This window comes from Triturus cristatus, chromosome 4_2, assembly GCF_964204655.1.
Source record: "Triturus cristatus chromosome 4_2, aTriCri1.1, whole genome shotgun sequence".
NCBI classification, from domain to species: domain Eukaryota; kingdom Metazoa; phylum Chordata; class Amphibia; order Caudata; family Salamandridae; genus Triturus; species Triturus cristatus.
Window position 1 is genome coordinate 964,064,403 of NC_140586.1, and position 25,711 is coordinate 964,090,113.

The 25,711-nt window shown below is 46.2% G+C and overlaps 1 protein-coding gene across 2 annotated transcripts in view; it reads left to right on the forward strand.

Moving 5' to 3' along the window:
- Window positions 1-25,711, forward strand: part of LOC146839149 (uncharacterized) — a 258,618-nt gene that overhangs the window by 58,192 nt on the left and 174,715 nt on the right. The window contains exon 5 of one of the 2 annotated variants that reach the window (XM_085603195.1): window positions 92-2,057. In XM_085603195.1, the coding sequence (XP_085459321.1) occupies window positions 948-2,057 (1,110 nt within the window). In that variant the 5' untranslated portion in view covers window positions 92-947. Of the gene's footprint in view, window positions 1-91; window positions 11,198-25,711 lie in introns of those variants that run through there. The other variant, XM_085603194.1, reaches the window with a different exon arrangement.

Below are 25,711 nucleotides of genomic sequence, written 5' to 3' on the forward strand. Positions count from 1 at the left end.
AGTGAAGGAGACATGTCTTTTGCAACCAGTAAAATATTGTGTATTCATATTCCATTACATTTCCATTTAGCGATTTTCAATCTCTTTACAGCCAACAGGAAACAAGTCTTGAGCGCACAAAATAAGCGCAGTCCGAGACAGAGGAACCTGAACCTAAACTCACCGATCCTGGAAGAAGCCGTCAAGGGCAGTTCAGTGAACGCATAAGTCAGAGTTGGGCGCCTCCAGCCACACGACGAAGAAATGACATCTAGAAACTACAGGCAAAAACAATAACAAACCACCTCCAGTATAAGTCAGTGTCCAACAACAGCTTTGATCATGGGATCGGTATGATGTGGTTACAGCAGTGCTCTTCTTTCTATGATATCAGACCATCATTCAGTGCTCTGGGTATCTTGTAAACTCTTTCTGGCAAAACCACAGCAACCAGACAAAGGCACAATGGAGTGGAGCCAGACAACTGGAGGGTGAGGGAGAGAGGAGCTCTTCTGTCTTAAATACAGAGGACTGCCTCAGTTTGCATCAACTAGGAGGAGGAAGGATCTGTACCCACAAGTGAGCAAAACCGTTATCTAGTTTAAAGAGACAATCACCCACAAAGACGCCTGACACATATTATGAATGCGACAAGTATTTAGTGACCATTGTACTTTATTGTTAAATTAGAAATCAAACTTACAAAATACCAATACATACAGGGGGCGTGAGAAAACACAATCTTGGGATGTAGAAAAAACACATGCCGCTGAATCTTCAGTTTGTCATCAGAACTAAAGCACCATCACCAAACACACAAGGTGGAAAAGACAGTCAAGTGCAGTAAATATGTGAAGAGGTTTAGGCTGATATTACACCTAGAAAGACATCAGCGAACACACAGAGGGCAAAAGCCATTCAAGTGCAGTGACTGTGGAAGTAGCTTTGGTCACTCAGGAAACCTAAAAATGAATCAGCTAACATACACAAAGGAAAAATCATTCAAATGCAGTGAATGTGAGAAGAGCTATATGGGGTTATCACAGCTACAAAGACATCAGCAAACACACACAGGGCAAAAACCATACCATTGCAGTGAATGTGAGAAGAGCTATAGGGGTTTATCACAGCTACAAAGACATCAGCGAACACACACAGGGGAAAAGCCATTCAGGTGCAATGAATGTGTGAAGAGCTTTAGGGACTCCTCAGCCCTAAAAAGACATCAGCGAATACATACAGGGGAAAAACCCTTAAAGTGCAGTGAATGTGCAAGGAGCTTTTGTCAATTATCAGATCTCCAAAAACATCAGCGAACACACACAGGGGAAAAGCCATTCAGGTGCAATGAATGTGTGAAGAGCTTTAGGGACTCCTCAGCCCTAACAAAACATCAGCGAATACATACAGGGGAAAAACCATTAAAGTGCAGTGAATGTGCAAGGAGCTTTTGTCATTTATCAGACCTACAAAGACATCAACGAACACACACTGGGGAAAAGCCATTCAAGTGCAGTGAATGTGCGAGCAGCTTTTGTCAATTATCAGAACTCCAAAAACATCAGCGAACACACACAGGAGAAAAGCCATTCAGGTGCAATGAATGTGTGAAGAGCTTTAGTGACCCCTCAACCCTAAAAAGACATCAGCGAATACATACAGGGGAAAAACCATACAAGTGCAGTGAATGTGCGAGGAGCTTTTGTCAATTATCAACCCTACAAAGACATCAACAAACACACACAGGGGAAAAACCATATCATTGCAGTGAATGTGTGAAAAGCTTTTGTCTGTCATCAAACCTCAAAACACATCAACAAACACACACAGGGGAAAAACCATATCATTGCAGCGAATGTGTGAAGAGCTTTAGTCGGTTGTTACACCTACAAACACATCAGCGAACACACACAGGGGAAAAACCATATCATTGCAGTGAATGTGCGAAAAGCTTTAGTCAGTCATCCAACCTCAAAAAACATCAGCAAACACACACAGGTGAAAAGGCATTCAAGTGCAGTGAAAATGGGAAGAGCTTTAGTCGGTTAGTACACTTACAAGGACATCAACGAAAACACATCATCACTGAACAAACATAGAAATAATTTATAGAGATGCAGCAAAATTGGCAATAATTTAAGTACAAACAAGAATAATCTTGACCCATCAGTGGACGCACATAGGAGCAAAATTGTGCAGTTATTGTTAGATGAAGGAATTACGTAAAATTATAAAAATACAACTGCGTAGGACATTGAAATACCAGATGATAAAAAGTAGATAGAAAACTTGACCAGTCAGAATAAAGAAAAGCAGAGATATCTGTAGGGTTATAAAAGTGCCTGTACAAAATTAAATTATTGGTTGAAGGGGGTGAGAACCTTGTCTAATAATATCACAGTCGTTGTCAGGTGGAACCACAAGCTTCACTAAATAAACCTTTGGTTAACATTCTGGTTAAGCAGTCAGGCTTAACTTGGGGGCGGTGTGCATAGTATTCATAGCACTCTAACAGAAATAATGTGAAAACACAACACAAGAAGAATAAGAATCTCAAACCAATTTAGAAAAATAGAGGATATTTTAATTAATAAATTGGTACCATGGAAACAAAAATCCAATAAGTAGAATCGGTGTTATGAGCTTTTACAATTTTAGGTAAAAATAGCACAAAAAGGTGCAAAGCACCAATTGTGGGTATCTGATTACACCGGCGCGGGAAATAGTGACAAGTTCAGGATGACTGTGAAAAAGCGTGGGCCGTATCAAGGTCCAGGTTAATTCGGCTGGAAGTCTTACCTTGTGCTATTGGTGCGAAGACGGTGTAGTGCGGCTCTGCAGGGCTCTGTGTCGAACTGTGCATGCTGAGTTGGACCCGGTGAAGCCACCCCTCTGGAGTTGCATGGTGCTTCTATGTGAGGCTCTGTGTGTGGTCCGGTGGAGCCAAAGATCGGGAGCTGTACAGTGCTGTGAGCTGTGATGCAACTCTTGGCATTGCTGTGCATCAAGTCAGGGTAAATCTGCTGACCAGGAGCTGAGTGGTGCTGTGAGGCCCAGTGTCATCATGTGCTGCATTCTGTGAAGTCTCCAGTTGGGCAATGAGGAGTACAGCCCGACTCCAGCCAAGGGTCCAGGACCTGGAGGACAACAATTGGGGAATCGGACTCAGTCCCACAGGGGTCAGCAGAGTTTAATCTAAGGCTGGTGGAGGTATTGTTTCTTTTCGACTTTTAATACTTGATCCCCCCATGAGTGTGAACAGGATCAAATCCCACTTAATGTAAAAACCTTCTGAAAGTGCCATTTTCAAAATAGAAAGTAAAAATCTAACTTTACTATTAAAGAGGATTTTTTGGGATAAACAATGTTATTGATTTCTGAGCAAACAAATAGCAGCATAGCACATTTGATCAGTAATACATGGACGCGCCTACAGGACTTTTGCCACTTTCCTTCCGCCTGGGACTGCTGTGAGGGAAACGGCCTGCGTTGGGGGCATCTTCTACCTGCCCTGTTACTCCACAGTTGACACTGCTGCCGTGAGGTGAACGGCCTGGGATAACTACATCCCCCAGCTCACATAGCACCCGGCGCCTGCCGTACTCGACATCAGGCAGCGCCGGGGCGTTATTTAAGCCGCTTACCTGCCCTGCTGCGCGGGACGCGCCTACAGGACTTTTGCCACTTTCCTTCAGCCTGGGACTGCCGTGAGGGAAACGGCCTGCGTTGGGGGCATCTTCTACCTGCCCTGTTCCTCCACAGTTGACACTGCTGCCGTGAGGTGAACGGCCTGGGATAACTACATCCCCCAGCTCACATAGCGCCCGGCGCCTGACGTACTTGACATCAGGCAGCGCCGGGGCGTTATTTAAGCCGCTTACCTGCCCCGCTGCACGGGACGTGCGCGGACTGCGCCCGGGCCAAGGGCGGGCCCGTCCTTGCCCGTCAGTGGCCGGTTGAGGCTGGGCTGGGCCTATTCCCTTGGTTCCTGATTGGCTTTTGTGTTCATGCTGCTGGGTTGCTTGTAGTTAAGCAACAAAAAGTGGGCTTTGTTCTCTTTTGTTTGTGTTCCTTCATTGGGTTCTGTGTATGCTTATTGCAGTTTAAGTGCTATAAGCATCAAGCTTAGTATCATGAGTAAGAGAAAAGTTGAGGCTAGGCTGGTGGGGACTATTGATGACTATCTTACAAGGTCTGAGTCAGTAATTAATCATAAGATTCTAGCAGTGGAGAGAAGACTATCCCTAGAACCAGTCTCGGCGCTACCGCCTGCACAGCATGTGGATGAACAGGACATCCCTATGAATACCGGGACTGGTAACTGTATTCTGGAGGATAATGTATGTCTAATACCTAGGGCTGGGATTATTGACCCCTTGCCATCCGTAAGTAGCCTCCCCAGTCCCGCTATGGTAACAACTAGGGCCAAACAAAGAGCTACCGACCCTAAAACTAGAGAACCGCCCTGCAAGAAAAGGAAAGGTAGAGCCCCTAGTAAGTCAAGTGCAGCTAAGGCACCCCTTGGTATTAGAGGAGCCCATTGTTGTGGGACTCCTTCTGTCTCAGCTAATATTCCTCCCTTGCAACCTATGACCCAGCAGAGCTTTGAGCTTTTAAACACACTTCTTAAGGAACAGCTAGTCTCACTTATCCAACCTGTTTTGGACAAGCTAGATTCTGTGGCAACAAGGCTAAACTGTATTGAAGCATTTTTGGCAAGTAAAACCCCGCCTGCAGCAACCTCACTTGAACCTAATTTGAATGATGTGGCCAGCAACGTAAGCAGAGGGGTTTCTGAAGGTCCTCTCGATTTAAGACCCCAAGTTGTTAACTCCTCTGACCACGTAGCTAATAGAGCTAATTCTAATCAGCCGTTGGCCCCCCATACTATTGTTGATAGACCTTTGACCGATCACCAGCTAAGGGGTTCTACTCAAGGTCCTGCTGACCAGGCATCAGTGGACCCTGATGTGTTAATTAATTTACACCTCCCCCCGGAAGCAACTCCCTATACAGTTATCCTAGCCAATGTTCCATCACTATCAGCAGAGACAAGGGAGCACTGGTCCAATCTCAAAAATAAAGCCCTTTACTATCTTGGGAACAAACTAGGGGCAAGTAAAAGGTTGCTTAATGAATTCAAAATGGTTAGGCGGGTAAAATGGGTTGGCCACTCTCACAAATCCTTGGTAGGGGACTGTGTGGTTTTGATTGATTTATCTATTTGTATAGCGCGCGATTGCCCGAGGGCGTCTTGGCGCTGAGATATACCACTGGGTCTGATGATGTTGACTACAGATGTGTGGAGAAAAGCCATGTTTTAACTTCCTTTCTGAAGGATTTCAGGGATGGACTAGTGGTAGTTGGTTCCATGTTCTTGCTGCGTGTACCAGGAAGCTTCTTCCGCCCCAGTTAGTTTTCCGAAATCTAGGGACCCTGATGCATTTCGTTTGGCTGGATCTGAGTAATCTGTTTGGCTCATATAGTTGCAGATGTGTTTTTAAAAATTGTGATCCAATTCCGTTTAGTGCCTTGTACGCTAAGCATAATGATTTAAAGCGTATCCTACTTTCAATTGGTAGCCAGTGCAGATTTTTTAGTTTATGGCTTACTTGTTCGAACTTTGGTATTCCTAGTATCAACCTGGCTGCTGCATTCTGCAGGCGTTGTAGTTTAAGTAGGATTTTCTTCCTTGCTCCGGCGTATAAGCCGTTCCCGTAATCCAGTCTGGACAAGGCTAGTGCTGTCACCACTGTCTTGCGTGAATCAAACGGTAAGTACGGTAGAATCTTTTTGATCATCTTTAGAATGTACCAGAGTGACGAAGCTAGTTTGCTGGCTTGAGCGTCGAAAGAAAGGTTAGTGTCTAACATGATCCCTAGGTTTTTGACCTTTTCTGACGACTCTGGGCATCTTCCCATATCTTTAGGCCACCATATGGGGGACCATATGTTTGTGTCTCTTCCTAGTATCATGACCTCACTCTTGTCCCCGTTTAGCTTTAAGCAATTCATTTTCATCCATTGATTGATTTTTGTCATGCAGTTTTGAAATTTTTCTGCTGTGTCCTGTACCTCCTTGCTTCTTGACACCACAATTTGGGTGTCGTCGGCGTAGGATATAGGAGTGAAGCCGTTGTTTCTTATTATTTGTGCAAGTGGGGCTACATACAAGTTGAAAAGAGTAGGGCTCATCGATGAGCCCTGCGGGACTCCACATGGTAGATTGAACAGCTTGGATTTCGCTTCTCCTAATTCTACTGAGAAAGTTCTGTTCTCTAGGTAGGAGGCTGTGAGAGCGCATGCTGTGTCATGTATGTATGCTGTTTTTAACCGTGTAATAAGGATTTCGTGGCTGACCGTGTCGAAGGCCGCCGATAAGTCGAGTAATATCAGGGCGGCCTTCGATCCATTGTCCATTATTTGCCTAAGCTCCTCCACTGCTGTGATCAGAGCCGTCTCCGTCCCGTGTTCTACCCGGAAACCGAACTGGGAGTGATCCAGCCAATCTCCGTCCGTCAGATGTTGGGATAGCTGTTTATTTAGCAGTTTCTCCAGGATTTTTGCGGCGAAAGGGATCCTGGCTATGGGTCTATAATTGCTGGGATTTTCGCAATCTAGGTTGGGTTTTTTCAGTAGTGGCCTGATGGATATCATCTTCCAATCATCTGGGAAGATATTGGTGTTGATAATTTTGGAGAATAATTTTTCCAATACTCGGCTTAGTTGTATGGATCAAACCTGCATTATTTTGGGTGGACAAGGGTCCATTGGGCTGCCTGAGTTGGTAGTGTGTATCTCTTTTTCAATCTGTTCGGCTGTAGGTGATGTAAATCTAAAAGCTGATTGGTCTTGTTGAATTGGTGGCTGTGATGTATCCTCTTCTATTGTCTCAGTGTTCTGGTTTTTAAAGGAATCGTATACTGATGAGACTTTATTCACGAAGTATTCTCCTAGTATGTTGCAGAATTCTGATGACAGTGTTTCTGGGTTGTTGTTTTCGAACTTTGATAGTTTTTTGACAGTATCAAAGAGGGTTTTGCTGGAGTTTTTTGACTCGTTGATCTTTTTAACGAAGTATTTACTTTTTTCTGCTATTATTAGTTTTTTGTAGCTGTTTAGGGTATCTTTGTATTCTTGTCTGAGTTGGGTATCGTAATTAGTTCTCCATTTTTTCTCGGCTCTTCTACATGTTTGTTTTTGTGTTTTTAGAGCTTCTGAGAACCAGTTTTGAGTTTTAGGACCCCTCTACTGGTTAAACAAATTTTGGAGAGGGCCTCCCAACTTGCTTCTAACCCTAACGAGATCATGATCCTGCCCCTTGGTTACTTTTACAGACCAGTAAGGGACGCGCATACTAGACAGTTTCGCGCTTCACATTTTGCTTCCCAGCAGGGTCTGCAGCCTCTTGATTCTATTCTGTTACATAACCGCTTCACTGCCCTTTCCTCCTTGGAGGATAATGACTGACTGAGGGTTGTTAGCGTCCATTCCGGGAATGAGTCAGCAGGGGTCACAGAACCCTCTAGTCGGGCACCTACTGGCCAATCATTTCCATTGGTCCAAGGAGAAGATTTAGTTTTATCTGGCCTACCCAATGTCTGTTCTACTTCCCACCCTAACGCGGCGAACCAGATAGTGCATAAAAGAAGTGACTCTTATAATGTTAACATCTCTTCCTGGAACATAGCAGGTCTATTTTCTAGACTTGCAGTTCCTGATTGGTTGGTTTTTGTCGACCAGGCAGATATCTGGTGCTTTCAGGAGACCTGGTCGTTAGTTCCCCTACTTCGTGTAGGGTATCTGAACTTTTTCAAACCGGCCATTAAGGGTCCCAGAGGTAGACCGGTGGGTGGTTTGACTACTTGGATTCGTCAATGTGAGGGCATCACAGCTGTGGAAGTCCTGATCGATAACCCTGATATTTTGGTTACCAGGATTACTTCCACAAGGGGCCTTAATATTCTTATTATAAACATCTACGTGAGAGGTCTCCCGGGTGGCAAATGCTCCCCCACAGTCTATCTTTTAGACCATTTACTCTGCACAGTGTCTAGTGATGGCCACAGGGTGGTGGCAGGTGATTTTAACACATGTTTTGAGCCCCTGGGTGATGAGGACGGGAAACTGTCTGAGGTTGAGGATTCTGTGTGGGGAATTCCACAGTTGGAACTAAGTCCAATCAGGAAATGGACCCAAACAGCATTATACATGAAGGGTCTTTGTCTTGAAAAGGGTCTGCGGGCTGCCAATGGCAGAACGACATCAGATAGGTCCGGGACGTTGACTTTTAATATTGGCAGGAATGGTAGCAGAATAGATTATATTCTGGTTAACTATGAGCTGTGGCCGGCTGTTATCGATATGGTGGTGACCGACAGGATAGAAAGTGACCATAACCCCCTGACGTTGCTCCTATCAGATAGCAGTTTTAACGGCCCTCCAATTGATGATGGTTGTGTTGTGCAAGCGCATGCCATCTTATCTAATGATCAGAGAAGGGTTCGCTGGCCCAAGATTGCTTCTAATGCCATCGTACAGGAAGTCATTAGGAATTTGGTGAATATAGCTATGCATAAATTGATTAGTTGCGAGACCGACGATGGGGTTAAGTGTAGTATACCGGATATTCACAGAGACTTATTTGCAGGTCTTAAATCTTTTTTTGTCAAGAGTATCCCTGTTAATAGCAAACATAAATCCTTGGGAGATAACTCTTGGTTTGATTTAAGCTGTAAAGAATCTCGTAAAGCCCTTTCACTAGCTTTTAAATCCAGGATACCAGAAAGCATTAGGAGCTGTAGATCCGCGTATAAACTTGCCCAAATGAAAGCCAAGAAAAACTGGGACGAAAATCGGTGGAGGGAGTTATATGAGGCTTGTGAGGGTAGGAGCATGTGCCAATTTTGGTCCCTTCTTAAATGGGGCAAGAACCCACAGGATATGATTCCGGTAAATCATGTCGAACCTGCTCAGTGGGTTTCCTTTTTTGAAAGTCAGTTTAAGTCTAGTGAGAGTCCAGATAGAGTTTTGTGGTCTGTTGCTGTTATGGAAGGGCTACGGTTTGCCCCAAGTGAAGTGAAGGCAATCTTGAAATCTCTCCCAAGTGGTAAAGCCCCGGGTCCCGATTGCATTCCTGCTGATCTTTTTAAGCAGGACCTGGACCTCTGGACTCCCTATCTGACCACTCTTGCTAACGCCCTGGCTGGCGGTGCGCTGATTCCAGATACTTGGTTTGGGGCAGAGATATTGCAGATCTACAAGAAAGGTGATCGCTCTGCCCCGGCCAATTACCGCCCAATCAGCCTCATAGATGCTGCCCAAAAAATTATTGCTCGCCTCTTATTGGGTCGCATCCAGAATTGGATTTCTGAGATTAATATTTTAACCCGACTACAGGCGGGCTTTCGTTCTCATGTCGGAACCATTGACCAGGCTTTTAGGTTTACCTTATTATACTGGAAGGAAGTTTTTCTTGGGGGTGGCATGCTTTATGCCGCCTTTGTGGACCTTAAGTCTGCATTTGACTCTGTCCCAAGATTCAAACTCTGGGAAGTTCTTCGGGCTTTGTCCATGCCAACTGGTTTATTGAGGCTGTTGATTAGATTACATGATTCCACTTATGCCCAGGTTCGCTGGGGGAAACCAGGGGAGGTCTTGTCTAGATTTGAGGTGTCCAAGGGGGTAAGATAAGGCTGTGTCTTGGCCCCTACCCTCTTTCGCCTGTTTATTAATGGGGTAATTGACTACTTCTCAGATTTTCCGACTGATGTGCCCACATTGGCTGGTATGAAGGTCCCCCTGCTCATGTTCGCGGACGATACCCTCCTAATTTCTAAAACGCGTCAGGGGCTCCAGCTAGCACTGACCCGTTTTGAGTTGTTCTGCCGCGAACATGAGCTTGAGGTCAATGTGGGGAAGACCAAATTTATAGTCTTACGTGGTGCCAGACCGGTTAGGGCCAGGGTCGAAATGGGAGGAGTAACATTGGAACAGACTTCCACTTTCACCTACTTGGGGGTCACCTTTTCTGACAACCTTAGTTGGAAGCCCCAGATTGACCACTATACCCTTAAACATATTCAATTGGGTGGAGCATTGCTTAGGGAACATAGGCTTTCGCTAACCAAACCTATGGCTCCCCTGATTAAAATCTATGGGTCCAAAATCCTTCCAGCGGTCATGTATGGTGCTGAACTGTGGGGGTTTGGTAATTTGAATTCCCTGAGAGTGGCTCAAAATAAATTTCTCAGGTCTGCAATAGAGTTACCACAATCTTCCCCACGCATACCCCTTCTATTTGATTTGGGTTGTCACCCTATTGAGGACATGGTGCGGTTTAGGCCACTGGCGTTCTGGCGACGGCTGTGGACCACACCTGAGCTGTCCTCTTACGCTAACGCTTTGATAGAAGTTAAAAACCTTGGGGGTTCCCACAGAATCAGTTGGTTGTTTGAAATTAAAGCTATCCTGACTGATATGGGAATGGGTGAGTTGTGGTCTAATCCCGAGATGGCTGTTTTTCCTCAGAAAAAGATCTTTAGGGACAGATACTGGCAGTGGGTCAAAGATAAGCGTTTTGCCTCCATGACCGGAGGTCCTTTGACCATACTGTACTTGACCAATAAGGATGACCCTTATTTTGAGGCATATTGGGATACAATCACAAAACTGCAGGACAGGAAACTCTACCATCAATTTAGACTAGGCACCCTACCACTACGTTCCTTCACTAAAAGTTGGTCTACCCCGGGTAATGATAAATGACCTCATTGTGAGGATATGACAGAAACTGTAGATCATTTCCTCTGTTTGCCCGGAGTATATTCGCCCAAGAAGGTTGTGGTTACGCCCTGTCTGTCGCAAACTTAGAACAGCATCAATTGCTAGCAGAATATTGAAATCTGATACTTCAAGTTTTGTGATTATTGGTGTGGCAAGTATTTAAGTTGGGCATGGCTCTTACGTAGTCGGAGTTTTAGTCCCTAAATATTTTGCACTTAATATCGTATAGTCGGTCATGACATAAGTTTTAAACATATCAAGTCATTGCAATTTTTGCACATTTAATATTTTTTATAATATTGGTGTTCTTAATAGTGAAAACTTATTTATAGGATTTTATGTATACTGGTACAACATATATCTGTATGTTTTTAACTTGTATTGATGTTTTAGCATGTCTTTTATGATGAAATATTCGGAATAAAGACTTTTTTGACTTGACTTGACTTGGTATCTCAGAGTACAGTTGCATTGTTAAGGTACAGGTAAGCGTGTCGATCTACAACCACAGCACATGGACATTACATTTCTAGACAGTGGTGGGTGTCAATTCTAATCAATTTAACTGATTTGTCCATTTGCCCCAGACCCTTTGGTATTTAGTAGGGCATCCCCTGGCCTCAAATATGGGTTTTTAGCTGCGCGGCACACCAGTCTACTCCTCGGTGCCACCCAGATATGTTTGGAAGCTTAGACTGTGCCCATGTCGCCACGACGTCGTGTTTGGCTACTGCAATGGCTGTCCCCGGGAACACCTTGTTGGATCGAGATCCATCTAGACCGTCCATTACTCCTAAAAAGAGCCTTAGGGGATTGTGGGGATCCTGCTAGCCCAGGATGTGTGTGAGTTCGGACTCTATTACAGCTCAGTAAGGGGCAAGGCATGGGCAGGTCCAGGTCATGTGGTAAAAGTCTGCTGGTTTGTGGTCACAGCGTGTGCAGCTTGGGGAGGGCCGTAAGCCTGCTCTTAAAAGGCGCTCTGGGGTGATATAGGCAGTGTGTAAGTAATATGGTTGGATTAGGCGGATAAGTAATCCAAAAGGGGGGACAGGGGGGCTATATTTAAGGAGGTCCAATGTACAGGCCCCAACAGACTATATCCAAAGCGGGGTACAGAGTTCCTCAAGTACTAGAAGGGGGAGATGCGGTTGGTAAATGGAAGGTTCATTCACCAAGGTTTGTTGGTAAAAACAACACCACCCCGGACACTGGCGGCTTGGGTAGGTCTGAAAGTGAAGCGCTCGTTAGCGCTGGACCCAATCGGTGTCCTTTAAAGCCGTCAGCTCCGTTGCGAGCGTATTTAGTCAATGTATTAGGTCGCAGCATCGGATGTGGTATGTAGAGTACACATCACCATTTTAATGTAGACAGCTCCTGATCCTGATGAATTGCCTAAGATCCTTCTGACTAACATGGCAAGAAACATGTCGATCAATTTAGAGTAGAGCTTCACGCCTAGACACCTTCTAGCATTTAGCCACTCTACACATTTTAATAGGGTAGTCTACCTTTTGAATAAAGTACTGTTAGGACTGACCAACCCTTTTTATTACACACTTCCTTCTTCTGCTACATTTATCTTACTAGGCCCCTCACACTCAAGCATATATCGGCAGGAACAAAAGATCCCCGATAAAGAGCCCCGGTTTCGGGTGCCCGTCAAGTATTGCAGCGCCGACTTGACGAGGGGCAATGCTCATATGATGAAGCATGACACCTAGCTTGCTGGGTGTGTGAGAGCATTAGTTCCACCTAAAGGAATTCCCCTGGCTCCTTGTTTTTACCAACAAACCTTGGTGAATGAACCTTCCATTTACCAACCGCATCTCCCCCTTCTAGTACTTGAGGAACTCTGTACCCCGCTTTGGATATGGATTAGGCGGAGTCTGGCCAAAGTTGCAATGGCTTTGGGGGCCATAAGGGCATCGTGCCAGTCCTCTTCCTCCAGAGAGGTCAGCCGTCCTTTCCACCAGGTATGGTATATCCGGGATACTCCTCCCTTCCCCAAGTTTTCCATCATGAACTCCTCTTCTAATGGGCTAAATTCAAGGAGTGTTGTGTCTGCTGGAATATGTGTGCCGAGAGCATGACGTAAATGTAGGTAAAATTGTGAGGTATGAAGATTGTAGCTTTTCTGCAGGTTTTGAAATGTCTAATGTGGTCGCCCACCCAGACATCGCCCAGTTGGGATATTCCAATATGGTCCCATCGCCTGAAACCCCCATGACTGCCGCCACCTTGCCCAGCCACATGCCCTGCCAGAGAGGTGTCTGCTGGCTTAGTTTCTTGTCCCAACGTGTGTGTCTGATGGCCATACGCCAGACTATCAGGACTGCCCTGGTAATTGGTGGTATTGCTGTAGGTAGTGGGCTGCCATATAGGAATGCCTGGATCTGAGGAAACTCCCAGTCCTTGAGCTCTGCTCTGTAAGCCGGGTCATACCAGCCCCCGGTGAACCAGTCGTGGAGGACTAAAAGTAGGGTAGCTAAGTAGTACAGGTGAAAGTCAATCATGCCCATGTCGCCATCAAAAGTGGGATCAGACATCGAGTGAGGGCGATGCGTGGTCTTGCGCCCCCCCACAGGAATCTTGTAGCTTAAACCAGCTGCATGGGAGGTGGAAGGAGGATCATCATTTTAAACAGAGCCACCCTCCCCAGTGGGTTGAGTGGTAAGGTTTGCCAGCGCTTGAGATCCTCTTTGGTTTTTCTGACCAGCGGGGTAATATTTAATGCCCTCTCTAGTTTGGGGAGCAGAGCAATCCATATCCCCAGGTATTTGAAGGATTGTCTCCTAATAGGGATGGAGGTTTGCCAGTCGAAGCATTCCCTCGAGGGATGAAGGAGTACTAGGGTCGAATTTTCCGGGTTGAGCCGGAACCCAGAGACGCTCTCAAAGGTATGGAGGGCCTGGAGACAGGCCAGGTCTGCCAGGAAAAGCAGGACATCGTCCGCATATAGGGCAATTTTGTCGATGTGGTGGCTTCTCCAAGCCCAGCCCTGGATCAAGTCATCTGACCGAATTAGGCATGCCAAGGGCTCCATTGCCAGCACAAATAGGAGGGGGAGAGGGGGCAGCCTTGTCTCGTTCCTCTTTGAAAAGGGAACGCCTCTGACAGGGCTCGCTTGGTGTCTAAATTGCTGACCCAGGCCCATTGTCTTTTAAATTGCTATCTATGTACTTTAGGTACACTCCAGATTAGATACTGAGGTACCCTTATCAGTCCCTAGTATATGGTACACATGTACTTGGGCATAGGTACCCCAGAGGCCTCCCCTGGGCTGAAGCATGTATTATGCCACCCATGAGAGGCCTTTCAAAATGACACAACAGGTCTGCTACTGCAACCTGTGTAAGCTGGTTCTTGCACCACTTACTCAGATATAGGTTCACTATATCTATCTAAATCACTACACTTAAAACGTATCAGTCACCCCTATGGTAGGCCTTATCAATCCTGAAGGCAGGGTGCTGCGTTTTACACGAGAGGGTGCCCCTGCATGAGTAGGGCCCCTCTGCAGCCTTTGGAGACCATTCTCCGGGGTTGTCTGTGATGCAGCCAGACATATAGGTAAAGGTGCATTATAACCTCGGTAAAATGCTATCTTTTAAACGGCAGCGTAGAAACATGTTGTGTTTGGTGTCAAACACCTTGGAATCATACCTCCACACCAGTAACTGGTGTGGGAGGTATGATTCCGCCCTTCAGAAGTAACCTTTATGGGTCATCAGTCTACCCGGTCTCGGCTTTCTCGACCCGGGCAGCACAAAATGGACGTTGCCAGCCACAGACACATTTCTGCCCTCCTGCTGCTGAGCCAAGCTCGAGCAGAGTAAGGCATGACAATAGGCATCCAGTCACAGGGAGGTGTAACCACCTCCCAGAGAGGGTTTAGTGTATTGGGGCTGGGTGGGTGCACTCTGAGAATGCCGGAAAGTCTGCACTGGGGGCACATATAGGTGCCAATTCCGATCCGGTAAAAACCGGGTACGAACCGTCGGACGGAGCCTTTTCTCCGTCCGACTCGTACCCGGTGCGAAATCCATCCGAAAATGCAAGTACGATTCATACGGAAACACCATTTCCGTACGATTCGAACAAAACACCGACCGAACAGAAACTAAACACAATTCCGATCCTGAAAGGAGCCGACGTGACGTCGGTACGCATCCAGCCTACGTTTCACGAACCAGGAAGTACGATTCGAACCGACGTCATCCCGCACGGAAAATATTTACCGGCTGCCAAAAACTGCCGGGAAATCAGGACGACACACGCAAGGAGCAGCTGGACGCGACGAACAGACATGGACCCGAACCTACGTGCCATCCCTGCCCTCCTAGCAGTCCACCTGGCGTACAGGAACCGACGCAGACGCCGCAGAAGGTCAGCACAACAACCAGGGGCAAAGGGGGGGGCAGGGGCAGGACACACAACACCAACACATGGTACCAAATCACACATGGCCTGGACATACCTGACCATCAGGGCCTGGTCACTTCCAGGGGGTGGGGGCGAGGCCAGCAACGCAAGCGTCCGCCACAACGGAAGTGGATGGTCACGCGAACCGGTACGTACCCTACCCAGGCCGCAAGAGCGTGGGTACGGAACGTACCACGCGTCCCCCTACGTCACTCCAACAATAGCGGTACGGCCCGTACCCACGTCAGAAAGGCCTTGGTACAGCTCGTACCAGCATTGCTGGGGTCATGTAGGGGTACGCGTGGTACGACCCGTAGCCACGCCCCCAAGGCCTGTGTACGGTGCGGACCCCACGGCCCCGCAACAATGGTGGGACGCACCGTACCCACCCACCAAAGGCATGGGTACGGCCCGTACCCAGGCACGCAGAGCGTGGGCAGGGGTATGTACGGACCGTACCCCCACCCGTGGAAGTACGGCCCGTACCCCCACCCGTGCATGTACGCCCCGAACCCCCACTCGTGTATGTACGCCCCGAACCCCCACCCGTGTATGTACGCCCCGAACCACCACCCGTGTATGTACGCACCCAAGCGCCACCCGTGTATGTACGCCCCGAACCCCCACCCCACCCTGGTATGTACGCCCCGAACCCCCAGCCGTGTATGTACGCACCAAACCCCCACCCGTGTATGTACGCACCGAACCCCCACCCCAGCCGTGTATGTACGCCCGAACCCCCACCCGTGTATGTACGCCCCCGAACCCCCCCCAGCCGTGTATGTACGCACCGAACCACCAGCCGTGTATGTACGCACCAAACCCCCACCCGTGTATGTACGCACCTAACACCCACCCCAGCAGAGTATGTACGCACCGAACCACCAGCCGTGTATGTACGCACCAAACTCCCACCCGTGTATGTACGCACCTAACACCCACCCCAGCCAGGTTCGGTGCGTACATACACGGCTGGGGGGGGTTTGGTGCGTACATACACGGCTGGTGGTTCGGTGCGTACATACACGGCTGGGGGGGGTTCGGGGGCGTACATACACGGGTGGGTGTTTGGTGCGTACATACACGGCTGGTGGTTCGGTGCGTACATACACGGCTGGGGGGGGGTTCGGGGGCGTACATACACGGCTGGTGGTTCGGTGCGTACATACACGGCTGGGGGGGGTTTGGTGCGTACATACACGGCTGGTGGTTCGGTGCGTACATACACGGCTGGGGGGGGTTCGGGGGCGTACATACACGGCTGGTGGTTCGGTGCGTACATACACGGCTGGGGGGGGTTCGGGGGCGTACATACACGGGTGGGTGTTTGGTGCGTACATACACGGGTGGGGGTTCGGGGCGTACATACTCTGCTGGGGTGGGGGTTCGGTCCGTACATACACGGGTGGGGGTTCGGGGCGTACATACGCGGGCGGGGGGTGGTGGGGTGTTCGGCGCGTATGCGGGCACATGTCTCCATGGTTGCTATGGGAGTTCGGTTCGGACGGTGTTTTTTGCGTACGGTTGTGAAATGGGGAGGACGGGAGGGATCGTACTTGCGCAGTCGGACTTTATTTTTCCGCACGGTGGGTTTCTCGCCCGGGGACGTGTCGGTGACTTTTCCCGACCCGAGGACGTGTGGGGAAATCTTCCCAATGCGATTCGTATGGACTTTTTTCCGTTCGAATCGTACTTGGCAGTTTGTACGCTACTTTGACGATTCGGACGGAAAAAAATCCGGATACGAGTCGGACGGGGAATGTTTTTTACCGGATCGGAATTGGCACCTTAGTGTCCCTGTGCATAGTCCAGCTCAAACCAGTTCTGGGAGCTGTTGACTCCTGATCTGGCGCGAAACTGGACAAAGGATGTTAGAAGTTGCCTGGTATATGCTGTCCACTAATTATAGTGGGCACCCTGTACCAGTCCAAACAACCCCTTAGTGGTTATAGGTTAAAGACAACCTTTATTTTAAGCTATCCTAGTGGTAGCTATGGAGAGCAGCCTTCAGTCTAAGTCTTGAAGGAATGTAAAGCAGCTTGTTTTACCAGTCTATAATCTCTTGAGTGCCTAAATGAAAGACAACCACACCAGGTATATATTCAAAATATATCTATTTAAGATAACACACACCCCTCTAGTCTCTTTATGAGACTGGAATTCGAAGTACTTTAGTTACAAGTGTTTAAGCATCAGTAAAAGCACAAATAGACGTTTGGGCCCTAGGGGCGTACCAACCCATATACCAATAAAGTGGTATAAGAACCACGACTGTGATAGGCAGGGTGCCTATCGCCTCTAGAATCGCACACCAGGTATATATAAAATATATGTATTTATTACTAAACACACCCTCTTAGTCTCTTTATGAGACGAGAGGTCAAAACACATAAGTTACACTTCAAATATGACAGTAAAATAGCACAAATACACGTCAGGCCCTAGGGGTGAGCCATTTCGGATTACGAACTGTTTTCAAGATCGTGTGGGAGTCTGCGGTTTTAAAAGGATTGATTCATGAACATTTTCACTCGTACTTCTACAGAAGGTTTGCATTTTGTTCGTGATTTATCCAGGAGGAGAGAAAGCCAGCGTTTCCTGTGTTTTTTTTCTTCTTCTGCATATAATAACAGGAAGTTCCCACCCCTGCCTCTCTGGTGGAACTATGGGAGGTTAATTTTAAACACAAAAATAGGACTAAAATTAATTGGTGTTAAAAGAGTTGCTGTCCACTTGTGTTACTTTTTTTTTCAGTACTATCGTTTTTGTGATATTTAGAATAATATCTGGTGTAGGAATGTCTTCTGCATAAGTGCATGTAATTAGTCTTATTATTATTATTTTTTTTTCTCTCTATATACATATTTCTTTCTATTTTTCTTACCTTTTTATCTTCCCTTTCATCACTTCCATCTGTCTGGGTAATCACCTGTTTAGTAATTGGCTTGGATTTATTTTAGTCCAGAGAAAGATTCCCCTTTTTGGCACATATAAGAACCTCACACACTCATACATGCATCGCACCAATCAATCACCAGAACAAGACACCAGAGTCTGGACCCAGTCGGATATTTGTGTAGATAGAATTCATGTGTTTTATTAAAAACCCTAAATATCAACACAATAACAAAATTAAGTAACAAAATTAAAAAAGTTAAAAACACATCTTGATATTATGTTCAGTAGATAATGCACAATGAACAAACAATAAAAACCAATAAACAGCTCAAGACATTGGGAGAAAACGAGTAAGAAAGATGTTTGCTTATCCAAATGAAAGGGAAGACATAAGATCCGGATTTATTTTAGTACTGTTTAAACTATTTCATAATGGCTGGTGCAGGAATGAGTCAACCACCCCCATTTTTAAATGACTTAGGGGAGCCTGAAATTCCATGGAGAAGGTGGGAAGGAATTTTCAAGTCTTACCTTATAGCCGTAGGGGGTGGTAATTTTTCAAATGTAAGGAAGCAACACATACTGTTACACAATCTTGGTATACATGGGAGGAAAGTTTTTGAGGACATCACAGGGAGCTAATAGAGGATGAACCTCATGAGGATGAGGAAGGTGTGGATGTGTATGAATACACGTTAAGGAAGTTGGAGGCGCATTTCAAAGTTCAAATAAATGTGGTTCTTGAAAGGCATACATTTTTCAAAAGAAATCAAAGGAAGGATGAGAAGGTATCCTCTTATGTAGCGGTGTTGAGGAGTATGGCTGCCACTTGCGAGTTTGGGGCGCTTACTGACTCCCTCATCAGAGACCAATTAGTAAGATGCACTAATGATGTGAAGGTTCAAGAGGAATTACTTACAAGAAATCCAGACCTTGAGGAGGCTATTAGTATAGCAAAAGGGCTGGAACACACGGCACTATGTACGAGAGAAATGAAAATTTTGGAGGTGGTTAAGGAAAAGTCTGAAATCAAAGATTCTACTAGTGTGGAGGCTGTCTGCAAAGCAGATAATAAAAATAGAGAGGCCCCTAGTAATAAAACGGGAGGCTTGCAATGTTTTAGGTGTGGAAACCATAATCATTTGGCCAACAATTGGCGATGTCCAGCCAGAAACGTTATGTGTAGGAAGTGCAACAAAAAGGGACATTTTCCTAAAGTGTGCAATGTATTCAGTCCTAAGGTTCATGTTGTTGAACACAAGGTGGTTGATGAAGCGGAGGAAAAGAGTTTTATCTTTCAGATAGAGGATGGGAGCAAGGAAGAAAAAACCCAGTATGCCACATGTGAGATTAGTCTAGATCAGGGGTCTCCAACGAGTAGCTCGGGAGCTACTGGTAGCTCGCCAGGACCCTCAAAGTAGCTCTGATAGGCAAAGACGAGCCAAGCCAATCTTATAAAGTTTATGCATATTAAAGAAGGCAGCACTGCTCATCTCTAAACCCTCAGAGTGAAAACTAACCTAACCAATTGTAGCACCTTATAATTACACTCAGACAAACTGTGTTGGCTTATGTGGTCTGCTTCATGACCATCTGTATCCACTCTAAATCTAAGTCACAAGGAAATTGGCCATCTTATACACCCTACTCTATCAGTCGCACCACACGTGAACAATGCACTATCAAAGAAAAATGCTAGCAGTAATCAGTGTGGACTCACCAAAATGTTGGACTGCAGGAGCCAGAGTGAAAATGTGCTAGTTAAGGAGCATGATCAGCCCAAGATCTGGGGACATCAGGGTAGGAGTCCAGAGGAAAGAAAAAAATTAACAGCCTCATCAGCATTTCATTATGTGTGTGTCTGTCTGACATAGTGTCCCTACCTAATAAATAGTGTTGTTTCCTGGAAGCAAAGTGTCAAAGACCGTCAATTTTGTATGCTGGCCCACATCATATGGGTTTTATCTCTGGTGCAATAGTGTCTGTTCATGGAATATTAGTGCCACTGGCATAATAATGGTTATCCTTGACTATAATGCAGGGGCGGCTCCTCTATATGGGTGTTTGGGCATTGCCCCACTGCTTGCTCGCAGTGCGAGAAGCAAAAACATAAAATGGTAAAACTACAATTTTATATTTTTGCTTCTTACACTGTGAGAAAGCAGAAGGGTTTGTTTGGGGGCGGGTAGGTGGGCGGGTCTGCTCTAGGGCAGGGGAGGAGTGGCTTGCGCACTGCTGAGGGCGCTGACTGTTTTGTCGGCCCCCTCTCGCCGACCAAACCAGTCATGCGCACTCTGCCTTTTCTTCATGTAGGCTCAATGCAGCCTACATGGAGAAAATGGCCTCCCCATAGGCGCCCGGTTGGTCGGCGTCCCAACCAATCACAAAGCTGCCATTGCAGCATTGTGATTGGCTTAAGGGAGGGGAGGGAGGCTGCCTGCTTCCTGTTCTTGCCGGAGGCAGGAGAGCATGAAAACGTGGGACCCGCGGACAGGTACATGTTTAAAAAGTATTACCCCCTCATCCTGGATGTTATGGCATTCAGCCTTAGCACAATGGTGGCCCTCGTATAATGGTGGGCATTATTAGCTTAACATAGGCATCCTTGTTATGGTGAGCATCCATGACCTATGTTTGTAATAACTCTTATTCAAATTATTCAAAGCATAATCTGTTCCTGTGAGGTATTTTTACATGTTAATATTAGATGAAAATTGCAAGCTGATATTTGATGACAGTTTCTTCGAAAGATGAAAACTGATATTTTAATGGTAAACATTATGTTTTATCAGAACAAGTTTTACTTCTGGAAAATTGAGTTTTTCCCAAAATGGAAAGTGGTTTTTGATAGAAAAATGTGTATTTTCCAAAACGAATATGCTAACAAAGATAAGTATTGCAGTTCTAAAAACACATTTAAAGTTGATAGCTGAATGATAATTCAAGCTGAGTTGGGGGTTAAACTGCAGTGGTTATGTCTTTTGTGCAGCAGAGCATGTAACATTTTGAATGTTACTTCATTAGTCAGATGGAAGCATGTAATACTGAGAAATGTTTTCCTCTCATTCCTTTTGGTAACCTTGTCTGGAATGCTTGGGTGGTCACTACTAATAATTCTGCTTAGGGTAGGCATAGTCTAATGTTAACATATGTTGCCTCTATTTTAAAGTGATACTATTCGCTAGTAGCTCAGCAGGACTTTAATTGAGCAGAAGTAGCTCTCAATACAGAAAAGGTTGGAGACCCCTGGTCTAGATGGGGAAAAATTCAAAGTTTATGCAGATTCGTGCTCTCCTTTTACCCTGGTGGATAAGAACATTTTTAATGAGAAATTTTCTAAACACAACATCAAGTTAGAAACAGCTGATATTGCTCCCTCAGGGTACAATAGAGTTCCCATCCCTGTGGAAGGTATGGTAAGAATGAGAATTTCATTCAAAAACAGGCACACGGTAGGGAAGATATATATAACCAGTGAGGGCTCAAGTATCCTAGGGTGGAAACATCAGAAGGAATTAGGAATTAAACTAGACCCAAATAATCATGAGCAGGTACTAATTATTGATCCTCCAGTGGTAGGTGCTAATCTTGTAAAGGAATTTCCCGAAGTTTTCAACGAAAAGTTGGGTGTACTAAAAAACGACATGCATAAAATTGTACTTAAGGAAGGAGCTATACCTGTAATTCATTAAACACGTTCGATCCCCTTGTTGATGAGAGAACCTTTAAGAATGGAATTAGAAAAATTGGTCAAACAGGGTGTCATTCAAGAGATTGAATGTTCAGCATGGTTGGCGCCCATTGTCATTACAAGTAAGGATGGTGGGAAGAGCATTAGGCTATGTGTGGACTTGAGGGCTTTGAATGCCAACATTGTAGTTGACAGACATCCTTTACCAAGGATCCATGAGATGCTGAGCACTTTGCAAGGTGCTAAGGTTTTTAGTGTACTTGATCTCTCATCGGCCTATTACCAAATCAAACTACATCCTGATTCCCAACCATTGACAGCTTTCACCACCCCCTTCGGCAACTACAAATTCTTAAGGATGTCATTTGGGCTGGCGTCTGCTGCTTCTGCATTTCAAAGAGCAATGCAACATGTCCTGAAAGATTGCCCTAAATCGATGTGTTTTCAAGATGATATTCTAATTTATGGTTCGAGTGACACAGAACATAATTTGAATGCTGAGTTAGTGCTCAAAAGGTTAAGAGAAGTATGGTTCACCACGAAAGAAAGCAAATGTAAGGTTGGTGTAACATCGGTTGACTATTTAGGGCACACAATTTCTGAAGAGGGAATAAAGCCAAAAATTGATCTGGTGGAAGCAGTGAGGAGAGCACCTACCCCAACTTGTAAAGAGGAAGTTCTCTCATTTCTAGGTTTGGCTGAATATATGGCTAAGTTTATCAAGAATTGTGCGATGATATCGCAACCCCTCAGAGAGATCTTAAACAAGCATTTACAATGCAATGGTCTCGGCATTGGTAAAGTTAGAGCTATTGGCATTGCTCATGACAATGCCGTTTCTTTAAATGTTTTAAAAACAAAAACATAAACAAAAATAATGTCATGAGCAATGCCAATAGCTCTAACTTTACCAATGCCGAGACCATTGCATTGTAAATGCTTGTTAAAACTCGCAGACTTGCACTTTCTTTCCTTTGTGTCTGAGCCGCGGGTCGGGATAAGTGCCCTCTCAGTGAGTTTCGCGGGGGCAAGGATGGTGGCGGGGAGCGCTCCACTTGCCGCTCTGTACAACAGGCTTGTCTGGTTTCCGAGTCCCTTGTCTGCCTTCCTTGTAACTGTGGAGCCTCAGCCTGGGCCGGTCCCTTGCCAGCGTCTGTCCGGGGCCCCTCGGCTCCCTGCGCCCCTCTCACCCGTGAAAGGCGAGAGGACGGCGCGGTCAGCAGTTCCCGGGCAGCAGTTGGCACTTCCGTGGCGCTCAGACCCCTATTAATAACCGCCCTCGCCGCCCCCTCCTGCCCGTGGCTCTCTGGCGTTTCCTGTACAATGGCTAACTTCTAAAATGTGACGTTTTAGTGGTAAGAAAAAACATTCCCGACCGGTGAGGGAGCAGAGGGTGGAAGCTGTCCCCAACCCCGGGGCTCGGGTGGAAGTGGAGAGCCCGGCGGGGCTCCTCGGGTGGAAGCGGAGAGCCCGGTGCGTCTGCAGCCCAGGATGTGGATGAAGCGGAGGCACAGCGCCCGTGAGGCGAGCCCCCCGCCCGCGGCTCCCACCCCGTCAGAGGACTCTCCCTCAGGTAAAGCGGCAGTGGGGAGAGGGCCTGGTGGTACTGGCCATCCTTCCACCACCTGAACCGACCAACCCCACTTCTTTTCTTCCCGACCCTTCAAGCTGAACTGGGCCGTGGAGCGAGTTTGCACGGCGGAAACGTATTCCACGGATCGAATCTTTGGAAATATGACACTGTTTTTATGGGACTTGCACTGTTTATTTGCACTTATGGGTGTTTTTTCCCGGTGATTGCTATGATTGTATGCTTGCTTAGTGTATCATTGTACATTTGTGTCTACGGCAGTGTGTAAGCACGCCACCGCCTTTCTCCGAGGCAGAGCAGAAATGCCTCGGAGAAACGCAGCGTCCTTTTCGGATTGGGGGCGTGTTTGTCTTTTCTCTCCTCCAGCCATTGGCTGGAGGAGAGAATGAGACTTCTTGCAAAAAACACGCCCCCCGATCCGAAAAGGACGGTGCCTGATCGGAGTGACGGGACCTCTTCTCCAATGGCTGGCCAGCATTGAAGAGGCCAGTCAATGGAGAACGGGGGAGAAGAGGGGCGGGTTCAAGCCCCTCTTCTCCACAACATTAAATCTCTCGACTTCCGGTTCTGCCTTAGGCAGACCGGATGGTCCCGAGACCTAAAAAGGACATTGCATTCACTTGGGGAAAAAATCAAGAACTGGCCTTTGAAAACATAAAGGAGTCCATCATTTCAGCTCCATTCATAGGCAACTTTGATGTGAACAAGGACACTATCATTTCCACAGATGTCAGTGGCAAAGGAATAGGAGCCATGCTATCACAAAGATTTGATAATAGTATGAAAGTAGTGGCTTTTGCATCTAGGTCTTTGTCCGGGGCGGAGTCAAATTATTCAACAGTAGCAAAGGAGGTGTTGGCTGTGTATTGGGCGATTAAACACTTCAGTTTCTACGTGTGGGGTTTGCCATTTGAAGTATGTACAGATCACAAACCATTAGTCTACTTGTTCAGCAATAAGGACTTGGAAAACATGACTCCACGTATCGCAAAATGGGTTCTAGGCCTGCAGGGATTTAATTTCAAAATGGTATATGTTCCTGGTCAACAGAACAAAGTTGCTGATTTCTTATCTAGGACTCCAGTGGAAAAACACGATGAAGAAATCACAGGTATGGAGGGTGTCCTGGAAGTAAAGCTCCCAGCTGTGACGAAAGAACATTGGGACTATCACACTGAGCAGGATAGCACCCTCAGCAAAGTAAAAACATTTATAATTTAAGGATGGCCCAACAAGTGCAAAGACCTTCCAGGGGACATTCAACCATATTGGAATGTGCGTAACGAACTGTCAATTGTGGGGAGGTTTCTTCTCAAGTCGGGGAAAATTGTTCCTCCAGTGGGGTTAAGAAGCCAAATTATTGACCTCACCCATGAGGGGCACCTTGGTAGGAGTCTATGCAAAGCAAGATTGAGATCTGAATATTTTTTCCCAGGGATGGATCAGCTAATGGAAGATAAAGTGAAGGACTGCTATGCATGTGGTATAAGTGATAAATCCAGATGTATTAGGCGCTCCCCACTCATACCTGTTGAGATCCCCAGGTCTCCATGGGACAAGTTAGGCTTTGATATCACTGGCCCCATATGGGCTAAAGGACCTCTGGAGCGGTACCTTCTAGTGCTCATTGATTATTACTCCAATTGGACCACTTACAAATTTGTGAACAACATCAACACTAAATCACTGATAGAATTCTTGAGTGACGTGTTTTCAAAGGAGGGTATTCCATCCACCTTAGTCACAGACAATGGGGTTCAATTGATGTCGGAGATGAAGGAGTTCCTAAAGGATATGTCCATAACCCACTTACGTACCCCATTGTACTGTCCAAAGGCCAATGGGAAAGTAGAGAGGGCTAATCGAATGTTGAAAGAGTGTATCCAACTAGCAGTCAAGTCGGGGTCTTCTATCGAGTCTGCTCTTAGAGTCATGCTATGGTCATACCATACTACACCTAGCCTCTCCACGGGTCATACTCCCTTTGAACTGATGAGAGGGAGGAAAGCAGGTTCTAAGCTGTCACCTAATTGGTTGTGTCCTAAAGATTCTGTGGAGGTCAATCCGGAAGAAATCGGTAAGAAAATTGAATCCAGACAAAAGAGGTACAAAGAGTGGCATGACAGAAAATGGGGTGCAAAGGAAAGGTCTCTCAGTAAGGGGCAAAGTGTGTACATCAGGAAACCGGTGAGCTTAGGTGGTAAAGGTGATAAATACTACACAATCCAATTTTATTTATTATGATTTGGCACTCCGAAGAGGGCCACATAAACAAAATACACAAATACGAATACATATTCCCAAAAAATAAAAATTGCAGCACTCTCTGCTGAGAAAGACAGACTA